This window comes from Bombus vancouverensis, chromosome 7 (assembly GCF_051014615.1).
Source record: "Bombus vancouverensis nearcticus chromosome 7, iyBomVanc1_principal, whole genome shotgun sequence".
NCBI classification, from domain to species: domain Eukaryota; kingdom Metazoa; phylum Arthropoda; class Insecta; order Hymenoptera; family Apidae; genus Bombus; species Bombus vancouverensis.
In genome coordinates this window covers 17,464,525-17,483,462 of record NC_134917.1, presented here as the reverse complement: position 1 = coordinate 17,483,462, position 18,938 = coordinate 17,464,525, and the positions used below count along the sequence as shown (strand labels likewise).

General features: G+C 41.7%; 1 protein-coding gene across 5 annotated transcripts in view; it reads left to right on the top strand.

Moving 5' to 3' along the window:
* The window catches only part of Msp300 (Muscle-specific protein 300 kDa), a 112,093-nt gene that overhangs the window by 82,920 nt on the left and 10,235 nt on the right, over positions 1 to 18,938 (top strand). For all 5 annotated transcript variants that reach the window (XM_076620187.1, XM_076620186.1, XM_076620188.1 and 2 more), the window contains 6 exons: positions 546 to 6,487; positions 6,586 to 7,282; positions 7,471 to 7,770; positions 7,901 to 8,857; positions 14,381 to 14,683; positions 18,500 to 18,757. In XM_076620187.1, coding sequence (XP_076476302.1) covers positions 546 to 6,487; positions 6,586 to 7,282; positions 7,471 to 7,770; positions 7,901 to 8,857; positions 14,381 to 14,683; positions 18,500 to 18,757 — 8,457 coding nt within the window. The remainder of the gene's footprint in view (positions 1 to 545; positions 6,488 to 6,585; positions 7,283 to 7,470; positions 7,771 to 7,900; positions 8,858 to 14,380; positions 14,684 to 18,499; positions 18,758 to 18,938) is intronic.

Genomic DNA, 18,938 nt, shown 5'->3' with positions numbered 1-18,938 from the left:
CTGTTACTTACGCCATTGCTTTCAGTCCTGTTGTGCAATAGGCTTTTTGGACAATGCGACGTAATAAAATCTGCCATTATATCTGGTTGAAACTTGAAATCTAAATGTCAAGATACGGAGTAGCAAAGTAGCAAAATTTAATAGCTTTATTGTTAGAGCTTCAGTCACATCATCCATAAAAATAAACTACATACATACAATGATCAACGTATATTTAACACTTAATTGCTAGAGTGCGATTAAAAATATAATACTGCTAGATAATACAACTAGAAATATGTTAATTTTTTACTGTGGCTCCTAATAAAACATTTAAATGTGAAATTGTACGTTACACTACATAATTAAACATTTTTCAAATATCTAGCGGAATAATGTTTATAATATAGTTAAGGGTTGAAAGACAGTTCTATCATTATACGAGAAAAAGTAGATAAAATTTACGATGAAAGATTATTTAGAAAAACATTGCAGCAGTCGAAGAACCAGCATCCAGGATGATCAGACAGGTATCTTGAACCAGAATCGTTTCTTAAATTTTCCAGGAGGTTTGCGATGAAGAGGCGCAAGCGGACGAAACGTCAGACCGAGATGATGCCACCCTCGATCAGGCACCCTCCATTCATTCGTCCCTCGAAACTAGTATGCCGTCTTTAGCCGATGTTTCTCTGCAAACAGGACAAAGTCTGTTAGCGAACATCGTCGAGAAACCACAACAACTGACCAAACAAACGTCAACAAATAAAATGCCAGTTTCAACAGAATGCCACTCTTTGACCACGCAAACCATGGACATAGCACACCCAAACATCGAAAACATTCAAACCCAAGAAACGATAAAGATTCTAAAAACCACGGAAGGTGATCACGATGTGATCGAGATAGCCACGAAGAACGTACCTTCCTCTTCCGCTCAGGAAACCGATCAGGAACATGCTGAAGCGACAGCAGAGGACATCGTCGTTGATATGAAATATCAAGATCCCACGAACGCTGACAATACCACCAGTGAGTTAAATATCGTTCACGCTGCTCCACAATCATTCGAAACTGTCCTGGTCGAACCAGATGACGTGACCACCGAAGTGGTAGTAGACGAAGATGGTTCGAAGAGGATAATAGTAAGAAAATTGAGACGAACCACGATGACTAGTAGACAAACCACTCAACAACACTTGTCATCCACGTCCACGGCGATTGGAGACGCGCCATCCGTGGTGCAAGCTTTCTCAGAGGCCACCATGAAGGATCAACAGGTCACGGTGACTACTACGAAGCCAGATGGTACGATAGAAACCACGACGAAACAAATCCATGGCGGAAAAGTAACTACTGGCACTCCTTACAAAGATGTAAAGGTGGAGGAATACGAATTGGCGCCGCAGTATACGCACATGGTGACCCAAGGTCACGTTCAGGACATCAGTCCACAACCTTTCGAGGAGGGACTGCTGATGGAAAGTGGAGAATATCGGGCGCAAACGTCGAGCGTGCACGCTGTGGTACAGCAAGTTACTAGAAGAGTGATTCGAAAGACTAGGAGGATTATTAGGAAAGTTACGATTGTGGACGGTAAAGAGACCACTACCGAGGAGATCATAGAAGAGCCCGAAGAAGTGGAGATCGATGAGAAGAATATTCCGCATATTAGCATCAACGTTATTAAACAAGAGGAACAGAGACAGTTTCGAAGCGATGGAGCTACAGGTGAAGAGAAGACACCAGAACGCGTTTTGGTTGAAGAAGTCACTGACAAAGAAGAGAAAGATTTGAAGGTAGAAAAGATCGTAACCGATGACACACCCATGCAAGGACCGTTCTTTGGAGCATTCGCCAAAGACATGCACCCCAGCACGGTATATATAGAACCAGAACCATTGGAAGAAAAGCCATTAATTGATATCAAAAAAGATGTTCCAGTGATCGAGAAGAAGGAAGAAAAAGTTGTAAACGTAGCTATTCCAACAGAGAAGACTTTGGAGAGTCAAATGGAACCTTCGATAGCGGATATTCGAAAGGAACAATCTCCACGAACTCCTGAAGAATCTTTATCGCAAATTCACCTTGATGATAAGAGCTCAAAATTGGAATTCGTTGAAAAGAAACCTGAACTAGTGGACAAGTACGAGCAGGAGCACTTCCTGGTCGAGGTAAAAGACAAAAAGTTGCTTCCGTTAGCCAGCCAGGCGTTCATCGATGCTGAAGTATCTGCTGCATTGCAGAGTCCAATCGGAGAGATCAAGATACACGAGACACAGGTACAGCAAGAGTTAGCGAAGTCTTCGATCGAGTCGATCGTATCGGACGACATCACTAAGGCGACCTGTAAGTCTGTCGATGCACCAGTAAGCAGAGAAACACCCGGTATCGAGCTAGAAGGTCGCACGGTAGATGTAGAAAAGCACGATGACACTATAGGCACCGTAGATGTACTAGAGGAAAAGCCATCGATCGAAACGGCGACAACAGGAGCACCAGAATCGTCGGTAGAATTTGCATCAACGGAAATACAAAAGATAGTTGACGTTTCAGAAGTGCAACCTACACAGATCGAAGGGGCAGTTTCGACGATTCCATCGACGGAGTGCGAGAGGCACGACGAACCGGAAATTTTACCTATACACGTGAAACAGCAGATAGTGAAGAACTCGTTCATTCCGGAGATCGATTACTCGGTCGACGACTACATGGACGAAGCACTGAAACCGGAATACAAACCGATCTTCCATAAAGTGGAGATATCTCTGGCTGTGAAGAAGGACGGTGAAGAGATGCAGCCTACGGTGGAGGTGAAGAGTCAGGCTGAACCGGAAGCAGCTCCTCATCGTATAGTGAAAGAAGACGTCAACATCAGTTTACCTGCAGACAAGGAGAGCAAATTAATTATTCACGACAAGATCGTACAAACTTCTCCACCGGTTGCTGAGCCTACGATCGTCAGCTTGGACAAGTATGTCGGTCTCTCAGAAAGAACAATGATTACCTCGGATAAGTTTACTATTACATCGGAGAAAGAGGAAACTGACATGTCTGTTACCTGTTCGGAAAAGGAAGGAACTTCTGACAATGTGATTACGTCGGAAAAAGAAGACGAGTACCAGACTGAACCTGCGATAGAACCTGAAGAAGAGAAATTTGTACCGTTGGTTGAGAAGATCGAAGAAGAGGTTAAGTCACCTATGTCGTCCATGGAGACGAAATCAAGCGCTTCTTTGGTATCCAATATTGCAGAGTCTATAGAGATCGACGTCGCGTTATCTGATTCTTCGAAACATATCAGCGAAGCGCCACAGCCTGATATCACGAAGATGTTGGAATCCAGGGAGCTAGAGACGTTGCCGAAAGACGAAACATCGGAAGGAGAAGACGGTTATGAGGCGGACAGAACGATGATATCGGCGACAACGCCGGATGACGAGAGTGTGATGAGGATGAAAAAGAAGAAGAAGAGGAAGCAGAGAATACGAAATTTCAAGGACGAAGAGCAAACGGAATTCCCAGAGACTAGCTCTGACGATGAAGAATTCACGGATGATCTGGCGCCGATGGAGAGCGAATATGCGAAAGCCACGAAGAAGAAAAAGAAGAAAAAGAAGCGTGCAGACGTTGACGTAGGTAAAGACAAAGCTCCAGCCGTCACATCGAACGAGGCAGACACACAGACTGTTCCACAAGCGTCCAACGTTTCTGTTGCTACGTCGCCAAAGCAAAAAGAGATATCAGAAATTTATATTCAAACCTCGCCGCATTTATTAGAGGAGACCAAGACACCAGAAATCGTAAAAGTTCACGAAGAAGCGCAAACTTCTTCAATTTCGCTCGAAGATTCGGAAACGATTGAAACACCGAAAATTGCGGAAATTCACGCAGAGATGCAAACGTCTCCGTTGTCTGTTTTGGACTTTGGCATGCAAACTACACCAGAAAAAGAACCTGAAAAATCGACTACTCAACACTCTGAAATGCAAACGTCTCCGTTACCCGCTTCAGATTTTGGCGCTCAGGCTGTTACCGAAGAGCCACCTCAGATAGAAGAAACGAGCACTCAAACGATAGAATCTCCTGAGAGGAGAATGGAAGAGTATGCTGTTCAAACTAGTCCGATCGAAGATACTACAGAAGCCACCGTTCCAATCGAAACTGTAGAAATTCAGGTTCAAACGGTAGCAACGGATGTAGTTTCTATCGAGGCACAAACGTCGCCAACTGCGCCATCAATGGAGATGGAGACACAAACAGCAGAGAAAATGGTTGTCGCTGTCGAACAGCAGACCACTCCGCCACCAATTGAAGAGAAAATTTTAGCTGGAATAGCTACTCAAACTGTGACTCCTGAAGCACCTAAGACCATAGAAACAGAAGCGCAAACTAGCAAGCCAACCAGTCCAGAAATAGTTACGCTGGACTTCAATATCCAAGCGGATTTGATAGAACATCCTTCTGTCGAGATAATGGAAACGCAAACGACCCCAGAAGAGAGTCCGCGGCAGGCAGACACTCAAGAAACCGAATCACAGACGATGTTGGCCGAGCCAACTCAAGAAATCATGATACAGACCAGTCCAGTTACATTTTCCCCTGAAAAAGTCGAGGTTTGCGAACTGTCTTCTCAGACCAGTTTAGAAGAGAAGAAAGAATCGATGGATGAACAGTCTCAGACTGTCACACCGGAGAAGATAAAGACATTGGACACCTCAGTACAAATAAAGACGTGCGAATTGTTGGCACAAGTTGAGGAAAGTGTACAAATCATTCCCGAAACTCGCGAAGATGGCGCGCAAACGAGCGTCGAAGAAGAGAAACCGTTGTTGGTGACGGCTTCACAGCAAACAAACGATGTATTACTAGTACCTCGAGAAGAAAAGGAAGTGATTAAAGATGAAGAAGGCAATGTGATAGAGGCCACGATAGACGTGGTAGATGCAGAGGTAAAGATGCCTCTAAAACTTACAGAAATTCCAGTAGCACCTGATGTACAAGTACAAGAATATAAAGAATACCTGGATACGAAGATCGAGGAAGTAACAGAACCAGAACCTGTTATGAAAGAAACTGTTCAAGAGGAATTCAAGGACGAACAGAATCTCTCTGAGAAGATAGAGAAATCAGAAATTGAGGAATCGGTAGCACGTTCGAAGGAAGACACCGAAACTACGGATGCTGAAATTAAAATCCGTTTGCAGGCAACCATAGAATTCCCAACTAGCGACACTACTACCGATACAGCGAGTAAATTCACTGATAGTTCGCAAGATACGACTATTACAGAGGATTTAAGCTCTACAGGAAAGATAGACGACAGCGTTGGAAGGAGACAGAAACGGAAGAGGAGACACAAGACCAACGAAACGCCCGCAACGACTGAAAAGGATCTGGAATCCATATTTGGACAACCTGTAGAATCGCGAGATGTGTCTCTAAGATTGTCTTATTCCGATGTTACCAAGAAAAACGTGGGTAAAGAAAAGTCTGCCTCTGGCGAACCTGGTTTCATCGAAAGAGGCTTTGACGACGATGATACTAAAATTGTCCCGGACGAAAAGGTAGACGAAGAAATTATACAAAGCGCATCATTGACAATGATCGAACCGATAGCAATTAAAGACGCGCCAGATGTGTGGACGTTAGTCAAAGACGAAGCAGAAGGTCAACAGGCGTCGATTGTTCCACACATGCCTTCGCCTGAACCAATGGACACGACCGAAGAACCATTTTCTCCTGTAGAATCAATAGAAATTTTACAGGAAGATGACCGGCCACGAATCAAAACTTATGCGGATATCATCAGTGAATCTTCGAAAAAACCAGGAAGGGATCAACCTTCGTGGGAATTGTCTCATCACGCGATACCACAGAAGGGCGCGAGTTCGAAAGCTTTCTTGTTAGCTGAAACGACAGAATATGAACCTCAACATCAGATCACGCAGAGCAGTCAAACGACCAAAGCGATCGCTGATCGAATGCAGAGCCTTCGAAACGCTAAACAACCGAGTCATCTAGGAAACATTCTTCATATAGCTCATCTGGATAAAGTGGCAAATGAGAAACTAGCTGAGGAACGAGCTGCAGACGTGAGGAAGGAACTATCTCACTTGAGGGACGCTGCTCAAGAAAAAGACGCGATCGCCGTCGAAGAAACTCTGGTTGTCATCGTAGATACGATTTCCACTTGGTTGGAGACCATCGAATACAGAATTTTCTTGAGCAAAGAGTGTCCTACCGGTCCCTCTCACGATGATAAAACTTACGTTGAACTGAAGGACGAAGTGGAAAATGTGGAAGAGAATATTCAAGAGCTCAATGATATTTGGAAATTAGTGGAGACCAGTTATCCAGGGGAAGATAGGAAAAACTTGCAGGAATGTTTGAACGCTCTCATGACTCAGGTTAAGATGATCGAAGACACGACCGACGATGGAGAGAAACAACTTACGAGTGAGCTCGCTAGGTGGGATGAATTTGTGAATGGAGTGAACAATATGTACAGGTGAGATATTTATTCCAAGTCAATAGTACCCTTTATCCTTTCTAATTTTTATCCAAAGTTTAAAGTTCTTCTATTTTCTTTTTCTTTTATTTTAATAGATTAATCGAAGAACAACGAAAACTGCTGAACGAAATCATTGAGCTCGAAGCATCTACAAAATGGAAGCTACAAGAGCTGGACAAACTGGAAAATATGAACCGGTGTCACATGTGGAAGACCGCAACATTGCTTACCACTTCACACGAATTACTACGCGACTATCCTGGAAAACATATTCCAGAAGAGACCTACGCGGCTCACGAGATGACGAAAATAATCGAGCATGGAATATGCATCGAACGTGAACGTCTCCTCCAATTATTAGCCTTAGCCGAAGAGTACGAGCAGACTCTTCGAGAATTCGCTCAGATCACCGAAATCGCGGAGAATCTATTAGAGAGTCCTATCTCGGTGATGAGTTTAGAACATTTACAAGAGGAGATGCAGAAGCACAGGAAGTTCTTCGTGAATCTAAACCATTGTCGAGCAATTCTGGAGTCGCTGGAAGGAAATTTGGACCCAGAAACCAGAACTAAATATTCAGATCTTCACGAAGAATTGCATAGCAGAGCTATATCGTTGCTAGATCAGGCCGCATCTAGAGCTCAGCAAATGGCTCTGGCTGCGTCTAGGTGGATTCTTCTGGAACAAGGGGTGAAAGAGGAGAGAGGATGGCTCCAAGTTGCTCATCAACGAGTTCCTGATCTCCAGACTGTGACGTCGTCTGATTATGACCAGTACATCTCCTTATATCAGGTAAATTAATATTTTCTTCTTAATGAATCACAGATATAAATAATATCACGTATTTTGGTTTAGTCTTGTATGAATTAATTCGAGCTGCTTTTTATGTAATGGTATCGGATATTGGATATTTAGCGTGTATTGATTTTCACCGAGGGAAGAGGATACAGCGAGTACATACGTACTTGATATTTTTCTAGTCTCTGGCAATGGACGTTGCGACACACCACGCTCGGCTTATTCAGCTTCTGAACGTGGCACGCAATCTCCAAGAATTGGTGAACATCGAAGATCCCGAAGATCGTTATGGCGAAGCCTTAGACGTTATCGTGAAGCTTCAGGATAACGTAGAGTCGTCGTTGAGGAAATTGTTGGCGTTTAGAGAGAGTTGGTGCAATCAGGAAGCACTAATGAACCGTTTGGAGAACTGGATGACGTCGGTGGAGAAGGAATTGGTCAGTATCCGCGATCCTTCAGGAGGCCATATACGCCAATTCTGGGTAAGTAAAGAAAAATCGTTCGAACGATTAATATATTTGAAGAATTAAGTTAAAAAAATTGTTACAAATTCCTACAACCGAAGTTGAAACGTCGAAATTCTTTACACGTCGAATATTTCCGTCTTATTAGGAATTGAAGGCGCAATACGAGGTGCACAACAACATTCGAGAAGAAGCTAACAATAGCTTCGAGCAAGCCCTGAGAATAATTCCCTTATCGGACGAGATGTTACAAAGGCAGTTCCATCGTGAGGTTCAAGATCGCTGGAGCGACGTCTCGCAGAAAATAAACGACATTCAAGAGCAAGTAACTCGAAACATTTCCTCCGAGGACATTTCGTCCAACGAGAAGCTAAAACTCCTTGAGCGAGAACTAAACGAATTACGAATAACCGTCGATGGTTTTCACGGTGTTCTAAAGACAGAAGAAGAACTAGATCTATACATCGAACGTTTGACAGTCTTATTCGATAGGATCTGCTTGATCCAAGACGAGCTAGGTCGCCTAGGCTTGCTTCCCGTGGCAGAGAGCGAGAAGGTCGGTGTTCTACTATCTTCGGCTCGCAGAATAGAGAGCCAAATTAGCGAAGAGTTAGACGCAGCACAGTTGCTGAGGGAAAGGCTTCAGGCGATCCAGCGTGGCCTTAGCCGCGTTAGAAAAGCCCATCAACGACAATCGTCTATATTGGATCAATGCGAGGGAAGCGAACAACAGGGAAGCGAAGTAGTCGCTGCTGCTGTAGATCGATGTCAAACTGTCGCCGACGAACTGGCGATTTTATGGCAGGATATCATGGGCCTTAGACAATTATTACACACTCTGCCCACAGTAATGAGAGTCTCGGTATCGCCAGTCAGCGTCGAACGAGACATTTCCAACCTTCAAGACACTCATACAGACTTAGAAGCCAGATGTTCGCGATTGTTAACGTTGTTGAAGAACAGGCTCGCCTTATGGAGAAGATTTGAGAAACAGTTGGAGATGGTACAGCAATCGGTTCAAGAGGCTGACTACATGATGGAATTGTTAACCGTGCAAGGATCTGTCGATTATGAAAGACTACTGAAAGCTACCGAAAGGCTAGAGGTAAGTTTGAACTTCTATGTCGATCGTGCAAAGGTAATCGTACGTTGTGTAAGTACGTTGTTCTTGGTTGGCTACTTACGTCACGCGAGCTAATTGTCGTTAATCAAGGAAGAATCCTAATCGAAACCGTGAGTCGATTCACGGCCCCCGATGTAACGTTTCGAGGCATCCAAGATTTACAATAACACGCCCCCGGTGCTCGTATGCTCGAACATTCCTTGAAAGTCTCTCGCGCCTCGGAATGCGTTAAAACTTGCAGAAGTTTGAATAACTAACCGAATGGTATCGACCGGCCTGCTTTTGCGCGCCCTCGACACCTCCAATCGTTCGCAATTGAAGAAACTAGTATGTAACTCCATCGTACAGAAAGCATTTCTATGAATATTCCAAAATAAGTTTCGCATAAAAGCTGGAAACCTAATATTGGAAACTTTGTTCATCGGAAAATATATACCTATGTAATCGACTTTTCGCCGATTACTATAGGATATTTCCGAAAATAAGAAAAGAAGAAAATAAAAGATATTCTGGAAGGCGTAATAAATTACGAACATTTCAGGTATGGAAGATTTCAAAGCTAAAGTTAAAGTTACTTAAAATATATTTGCTACATACATAGTCAATCTTCGAATATTCAAATATTCAGACAATCGACTTTCATTCAAATATTTCAAACGTAAAACTTTTAAAAGTAAAGCGAGAATTCGCAAAAATTAAAATCCACTTACCCAACGCAGATTATCGATCGATCGACGCTCTCGCTGTACATCGAACTTCGAATATTCCATTTTTCAAATCTTTCAAATTAATACAGACTGAAAATTAAAAACACGCGTTCCTAGAAATTAAAATGAAATGACGTACGGAAGCATTTCGATCGATGCTCTCACCGGAAGACGCACTTTCCTCTGCGATAACCTTCGCCACGTGCGAGGAAAGCGGCGCGATTTACAGAGCGCGCAGGCGCCTAACAAGTCTGGGATCGGTGTTATCGGAGGTCGTGTATCAGTGACACGAGTTCCGTGGTCGCGGTCGTGTCGGGCGCGCGTATTTGAACGTTCTCGTTCCTTCGTACAGTGACTGGCGACATAAGTGACACGCGAGTGCGTTTCTTCTTTCTTATTAAACAATCTTCCTCACTATGGAGGTCCTCAAACATTTCGATTTCGTTAACAAAATGAAACGCAAGAAATATTAAAAATGCGGCAACGCGAATCATGTGAGAAATTGGTGAAACGATCGACGCAAATGATCGTAAGAAACCGTCGAGCATACTTGTGCCCTGGACACGTCGAGTTGATTGAACGGAAGTAAGCATTGAATATTTATAAAAATGCAAAGTATCCGAACAATTGAAACTCGAGGACGTATCGAATTCTTCTTCAACTTCGTTTCACCATTACGTTAGAATATGCAATGTAGAGTTTGACTATCGTTTTAGGACATATGGATACTTTTTATTTATATGTTGTTAGTTCTTTATTATTTATTTTTTTTTTTTTTTTTTTGTTTCGTATTTGATATTTTTGGAGATAAGGGATAAACGTAACGGTGGAACGATAGCAGCGAACTCGTAATGTTTTGTCACTTCGTGGTGTCCCGTGTGTCGTAATCCTCTGTACAAACAAACCGAACCAGGTCGAAGAATGTGTATACAAATATGCAAAAAACGAAGATGGCTCGTTATAGAAGGAACATAATTAACAGCTGTGCTCGAAAGTCGTTTTTAGTTTCGTCGAAACAAACAGTGTAATGCTTATGTTCCGTGTCTGAATAATTAGAAAAAATTAGTCGCGGATAGAAGTCCGTTGACGATTAAACGGTAATCGGCAACAGGTCGGGCCAAATGAATTGTCCTTGACGAACAACAGATATCGAGACATCGCGAGTAAAATCCCTCATTTACATTTTTCATGTGCGACGGTGACGCGGCCTGAAATTCTTCGATTCCACGTGACATTATTTGAATTACAAAGAATAAAAGAAAATCAATTCAAGGAATAAAGAAGGACAAACGAAAAGAGAGAAATGTTTACAAAATTCAATTAAAATCTTTTTTATTATTTTGCTTACGTTAGAATTGTGAATTACGATAGTCTAATTGGAAATTTTATTGAAAAATAACGAAAAGGGAAAAAGTATTTAATAGAAAGGCGCAATGATTCTTTACTGCTCCTTCTTTATACTCGAACATTATAATCGATCGAGCTTAAAATATTTATTCGCAATGTAAATTATAACTTCCACTTATCAAATATTCAAATATCAAAGAAGAAAGTGCAGTAATACTCCAAAACAACGTAAGAATAAAATTCTCCCGTGGCAATGCTACAAGTAATAAAAATGATGTGAATCATAATAAGCGCGATGCACGTCGAAGTAAAAATGAAGGAAACGAGCATGCAGCAGACGCTCGCTCATCCACATTGATATAATTATATACGAGGGATGACACAGTCGAGCACGGTGGCCAGGATGTATGACGCAGTGATACGGTATGTAAACTATGCCATGTGGAAAAGCACGGATTTACCTAGCTTGTAAAGGAATCGATGTTTACGATCTCAGTACGGTAACGATTGTTTCCGATTAGATTTGCTTTCCAAAATCTTTGCCACGAGTTTACAAAATTCGGATACAAGGACAACAAGCGACCGCACCCAGCTGCGCATTTTTGACCTCCTGTTTGTTATTCCGCGTGCGGTACACATATGGCTTTGTTTGCTATAGATGAGTCGTTTTAGATAAGATTCTCTTCCTTTTTCATTAGTTTTTTAATTGGGGAAGCGAATATTTTTGCAATAGCTCGGTTTGTTTGTTAATTATTTATACAGCGATTAATCTCGAGATGCTTGTGCTACAAGAACAGATAATTATTATTAATATATTCGCATATGAGAAAGGAGTTTCACAAATGAACGATACTGTGGTGTCGTAAAATATGACTCTTTATTCAATTAACTACACGCGAAAAATCTTTTCCGCTTAAAATTCATATTTCTTTCAGATACTTTTAATAAAAAATTGTTTTCTTCGCGTTTCAACACGACTACGTTTTCGTTATGCAATGCTCCTTCGATTGCTTTTATTTTTGACGCTCGGCTGATAACGTCATAAAACACTCGAGGAATTTTATTCTTGTCGGCTATATCATATAAAGCGGAAGCTCCAGGCCAGTTGCGACTTCCTGTTCCGTTAGTTATCGCAATACCGCGCCCACAAGAGCAGGCCGGTGCATTTTAGTAACTTCCGGCTCGCGAAAAATCGACCGATCAGCTTCGTTAAAATCGACAAGTGCACCATCGGCTGCCACCGTGGCACTTGACGGCTTGAAATAGACACGAAGCGAGTCACGATTATCCGAATTAATCGCACGTTACACGAGTTTCGGGATGCTATTTTCCTGTCGCGAAATTCCATTTCATTTTTCAATTAAAAAAAATTCCTAAGTAGAAACACGCGACTTAAGATTATTCCAGGACAAAAGATTCTAAAGTGAAACTTTTTACGAGCGTTAAATTGGAACAAATTTCCCTTCATTACAGTTTCGTGCGATTTGTTCACGAAACTCATAGATTCTCAGCTAAATGAAACTTACGGTAATTTTACTTCACTTAAGTATCAGTTTAAAATAAATTCCTCGTTGAACATGAAGCGAAGAAAATTATAGAATTTGCTGAACGAATTCGAAGAAAAAGTTGCCTGGTGTAAAACGAGGTTTCGCTAGAAATGTACTGGCGGCTATTCGATTTCCGCCAAAAGGTTTCGCCGGAAAACCGTCAGCCAGGTGAACGAACTCGAGTACACGACACAAAATTAGTCCAACCACGTTCTGACCGAATTCGAGCCACACAGGCTTCGAAACGTGCTCGTAGTCTCGTGACTCAAAATTATTTATAGTGCATATTTAAAGGAAATTGGCACGTGCATTCTTCGAGCAGCAACGGCGATATACACATTGTTATGTAGTCGAATGTTATAGCGATTCCAATGATATCCCACGATCGTGCGAATATCCCGCGCTCCGAATAGTATTCTTTGCGTTCGAGAAATACGAGCACTCGGGCAACCAGAATTTTCTAACGAGTTGAAACTTCTGTCGAGCCGGCTCCAGCCTATACAACTTATCTTCCTTAGTTTAGATGTCCAATCTAACATTATTCCATTTTTCAAGGTATTATATTGAAATATTAAAATGTCTTCGTGTTTTCTACCTTTTAAGTATTGTTATATCATACAGGTCGTTAGGAAGTAACGATTAAATATTTGACATTGAATTTTAAAGGACACTGACGATGGAAAGAAAATAATAAAACTTCGAGCTTCTTTAGTTTTAAAATGGTAAATAGGACGTATTAGTTAAAGAGAGTAAAATATTTCTAATGCAGTAAATTAGATAATCCCAACTATTTTCTTTGCAAATATCTCTTTGTAAATATCCAAGAGACTAAAATATGCTAATAAAGATAACTTTATGTGGACGAAGAGAATTAGAAAACGTGTTTGAGAGGCATTTCGAGTTAATAGCTACGACGGTCGCAATTAACCAAGAGATCATAGAGCAATACATTCATCGTTCGATTAATCGTCTCAAGAAACAATGGAACAATATGCAAAGTCTCTTCCTGTATCTATTCTTCCTGTGCTCGAGGTTATATAATGACTTGACGATTCCACGCGGTGGAAAGGAATAAAACCGAACCTTCTCGTATCGATGTAAAATATCGCGGAACGTACGTCAAAGATAATTTTAATCATTAGTAATATGCATGAAACGCGTGCAAAGTGTATTTTCCCTGCTTAGAATGTTTATCTTATATGGAGAACCCGTATACGATGAAATCACTAGCCAAACGCGGTTATCCTTGGCTACATCGTGATATATTAACATATGCCAATGGAAAATAAAGGTTATTATAAGAAGAAGTAGCGAGTAAGAGTCAACGAAGAGACAGTTAATCGTTCGTACAAAATCAATTAAAGTTTCATTGAACCCCGGAGGTCCGATAAAAGAAGCCTTTCTGCGCGAGTTCGCTTCTTTGATCCGTATAGCGAAACGAGGATAAACAAACCGATTAAAGGAACTCGACCAAATACGTTTAATCGTATTGTGTATCGCACAATAAAAAAGGGACACAGGGGTCCTATAATCCTTGGTAATTGATCTCCTATAGAAGATAGATTTTACCCATTAGGGAACTAAAATATTTCCAATTTTTATAAATATATTCCAACATTATTATATTATTGCATTTGCTTAAAATAGTTACATACACAAATGCACATACTTCCTCTAAGTAAAAAGCATCGAACTAAGCAATGCTAAAATTTTATGAACTGTTCCAATTACACTGAACTTCTTATCAAAGAATTCCACTAAATCTTTCGTCGACTTTCTGCAAGTTGCTCAGACAATATCCGAATTCACGTTGGGCAAGAGCACAGGAGAGGAAGAGAGACGGGACGCAAAAACTTGTGTATGTGTGGGTTGTGTACGAACGGAAATATTTTATCTTATTGCAGGGTCTGAGCGGTGATTTGGGCGCGCGAGAAGTTCTCATTGGCGAATTGCGAGAGGCTGCCGAACCTCTGCGGGAGGGTTGCGCTGCAGAGGTCCGCGAGAAGGTCGAAGCAGCGGTAAATGAGGCCGTACAAGCCTGGGAGGACACCAGGGCCGAATTAGATGCCCTTTGCACCAAGTATCAGCACGCGTGTAGATTGTGGCAGCAGTACAAAGACTCGAGCGCCGCTGTTAAGGCCTGGGTGGACACGCAGATGGACAACGTCGCCAACCTGCCACCTGAAGAGGCCGTCAAACACATCAAGGTACGCGCGAACGTCTCTTTATTTACGAAATTTGCACAGCTGGCTAGTTAGTTTATTGGTCGATTGGTCGGTTCACGCGTCATTGGCACATGCCTCCACTCTTTTGAATTTTATGATACTTTGGATTTTATCTGAAAGGAGAGGAAACACGAGATACAGCGTTATCGTGAAAATGAAAAATTGAAGCGTGAAGAGATTAGGAGAGAAAGAAAGAGAGTAACTGAAAGTGGAAAGTTTCTGTAAATCTATATTTAGCGTGCGAGTCATCGAATTTGGAATCGTAATTGGCTCAAAGTGTCAGATACCACCGAAATTTTCTATAGCCTTTGTTGCCATTTCTAAACTGGGGATTCTATTGTCTTTCGAACGATTCAGAGAGTAAACTGTTTTTATCTCTGTGACTCATCGGTGAGCATCGGCTAATGAATTTTGCCGGTAACGCAAGTAACCACGAGGGATCAACTGGCAAGGTAAATGTGATAAAGCTAGCCGTAGTATATATCGTAATGTTAGATTAGACTGTTAGACGAATACGAATGTAAAAAAAAAAAAAAAACAGCCGAGCAAATGTTTGGACGTCTTCGAACGTCTTTATGGTTTTTTTTTTCGTTTGAACGTTAGCAAACTAAACGGTAGAATCCTCAGTTTGCTTTCGTATATTATTACTTTAAAGGCTTGACAATTTATGCTGGCAGTGGCCATTAACGTTATCACGTCATATATCGATGACATAATATTTATCAGCAAAACACGGTAACATTTGTACACACTGTCGAACAAGACAAACTATCTGTTGGGTCTAGATAAGCCGAAAATGTTGTATCTGCTAAAATTCGTTAACCTATCTTCACCCATCGACATTGCGCTTCATAATTTTTTTCTGTTATCCTTCCTTTCGCTTATTATTCTGTTTTCCTTCGAATGATTAATAATTATTCTGACCGCACTTTAGCTACAAAAAAACGTCTATTAATTATTTACATTACTGTACCCAACCGAGTATTTATAGGTATCCGTTAGATACAAAAGTCAATACCGAACCTGGTATCTACTCTCGCTAAACACAAGATCAATAACCAAGCAATCATCTCATCCATTTAAAATCATAAAAAAGCATTTTCCCGCCACCGACAAAGTCGATGTCTGCCTCTTAGTACCGTGAAACCGGTGAACCATGACTCTACTCCTGCATCACTCATGAAAAAAAAAAAAAAGTCTCTTCAGACAAAGCGATAGTGCGAGCAGAACGTCATCGTCCCTTGAATGGGAGCCTCGGGGTAGTGTCATCGTCCCCACCACGCCTAGTGCGGCACAACGGACGTAGAAGGCACGATTCACCCTACGCAAGTGCGCCGAAACGTGGCTGCGAGGGTAGGTCGTTGAAATACGGGGCAACAGAGTCTCTCCCCACTCGAGTCTCAGGGTATGCGCATCGATCCCCGAAGAAGCGAGGACGCCAGTCTGGTCCAGAGCGTCGAGACGCTTGTTTCTTCACACATCTATTCTATAATCGTCGACGTGTCTCTGTGTGTGTGTGTGTTCACTATCCGTCTCGTTTCTCCGTGTATTATTATCGTTTCTTCGAGAGACCGACCGATAAGCGTACATCGCTCGTAAACACGTTTCGCAAGCATAGCAATTCGCGCGATTATGCGCGTACCATCGACGGTGGCCAAGAACCGTGTCCAGTTTCCGGCTAATCGAAAATTCGAACCGCATACCCGATGTCGCGACGACACGTGCCCGATTTGCTCCTTCTACCGTCGGCTTGTCCGTCCGCGGGTGGATTGTGCGTGACGTGCTGTGAAAAATAGGAACGATGAACAGTGACCTAAATTAAGAAGCATGTGCACACCCGAGGAGATAAAGGTACGATCGAATTGGGATTCTGCGATATCAAACGTGCCCGGCTACGCTGAAGGACGGTTCTGCTCTCCTATAAATCTGTGCGGTTTATCGATTTTTTTACGTCTTGCCGTGTTTAGAGAATTTATATGGTGATACAGGTGGTTTTATTAATTAAATTTTACACGATCGTTTTAGTTATTCTTGTGCGATTAAAATTTACGTGATTTTTCGGCAATTTATACGTTTGCTATCATCGTTCTTACAGCGTTGGTTTCTACTGCATACTTGAATTTATACGTAGATTTTAGTTGTTTTTATTTGATTAGAATTTACACGATGATAGACGAAGATGATGTATTGTATTCGTTACATGAATTATATATATATAGATATGTTGTTTCAGCGTGATTCAATTATAGTATACAATCTATATCGACATCGATATATGACGTTCGTGGTTCGAGGCGTGGGATAATTTTGTGTTGGAACTGTGTAATCCGGCGCACGTGTGATGCAACGAACTGGAATAGAATTTCTGCGGAGTCTTCGTGCATGACACTGTGCGCTAATCTAGTAAATTGTAGTTTGCATTCGACGTCCCTACTACTGTGACTATTCCTTATCAAAAGATGCAGTTGTGTGGCTGTCATCGAGCGATCGTGTACCGGTATTCTTACGTTTTTGATCTAGAAAAGGATATCGAAGAATCGCGAATGATACGGAAATAAAAAAATGCTTTCATAATCTTGGGAAGGTAACACGCGAAACTGAATGCGCGTTTCGTTAACTTAAAATGCACGTAGGAAAAAATAAACTGAATGCAGACTGGAAACTCGATCGAAACGCATCTACTATTTCGCGCATTTGTCATTGCAAGTCGATTTTTCTCCTTTTATTTCTCCACAATACCTTTCTTTTCTCTTATTCTCGTTTATTAATTCGAATCATTCATTCCCGAGCGCCCCATTCACGTATTCTCGTTCACACATGTCTGCGTGTTCATGGCTGCCATGAATTTCAAAAAGCATTCGCTCGCAGCCTGCTATCTCCGGTTTCGTTTCTCAAACAATAACACGCGTTTATTTCTAGCATACAGACAACTCCCCTATCTTTGACGCGTATTTAACAGGTTTCTGGAATCCTGCTGCGACCACGAAACTATCATAACAGCTCGATACTGAAACACTTTAATCACCATGTTTGCAATTAGCGCTATCACGTCTCGACAAATTTAGATAAAACCAGTACGGAAGTGTCGTTTTCTTTACACCATTTCCTTCACCGTGCCGGTAAAAAAATATAGAAAAGATCATTTGTAACTCGAACGAGAGCATCGAACACTCAGAGCCGTTCCACTGAAACTGAAATGCATCTGTCAAATGTACGTATAACTCTAGATGGATCACGTGTCGTTTCATTGTGATACGTGATGCTTAAAAAATATCATACGTACATCGATAAGTTTGCGAGATATCTTGTTTATAGGATTGCATCAACGACATTGCGTTATGAGACATTTCGTACGTGAATGTAAAAGGATTCGTAATGATAAATGTAGAATATTTGAAAAACACAACTTTTTTCTTTTATACTTGCTTTACATGAAATGACATTTGACTGTGAATATTAAACGCGAGATGTTTCTTCTATAACGTTACACAAATCACATTACACCGTGTGGTATCTCGTCCAAGGATGCGTAGGGATTAGAAACTCCCTCAAGCGTAGAATGTCACTACACTCTTAAAAACACGTACAAACTTCCTTCATTTTCCTTTTATATAATACATTTTACATGTTCAAACACGCGAGATATCTTGATAATAACGTCGAATAAGCAACGGTACTCTCTTGTCTACGGTTAAAGAGAGGTTGATCGTCTCTAAGGAGAGAAAACCTTAACTTCGATTTAAAGATTGTCGATGGAAACTAAATATCAACCTAAGAGTACTATTCACTTTTTGACAGATTTGCGAGGAAACGATGGCGGAACACAAGGAGAGGCTGGCGGAGCTTCAAGGGCTGGTGGCGCAGATCGCGTCGAACGTCGGTCTGGACGCGAGTGGACCGTTGAACTGCGAAGTGGAGGCACTCGGACAGCGTCTGGATGACATCCGTGAAACTCTGTCGTGTCTAGCGGATGCGGCAGACGCCCGTGCCCTCAACCAGGAGCTCACACGTGGCGATTTATGCCAGACGAAAAATTTCCTGGACTCGGTCCAACAGGCAAGTTGTTACGTAATCCTTTCGTGAAGCATTTATTTTTTTCCCGATATACTTCCTGCTTTAACTAAACGTTTTCTATCTTCCCCTTTTTTTTACTCGTTTCATCCTTTGCTTCCTAGTTTCATGGCAGACTGCGAGGTAAATCTCACTTTGATTGCATAACGCGATCGATAGAGCGTAA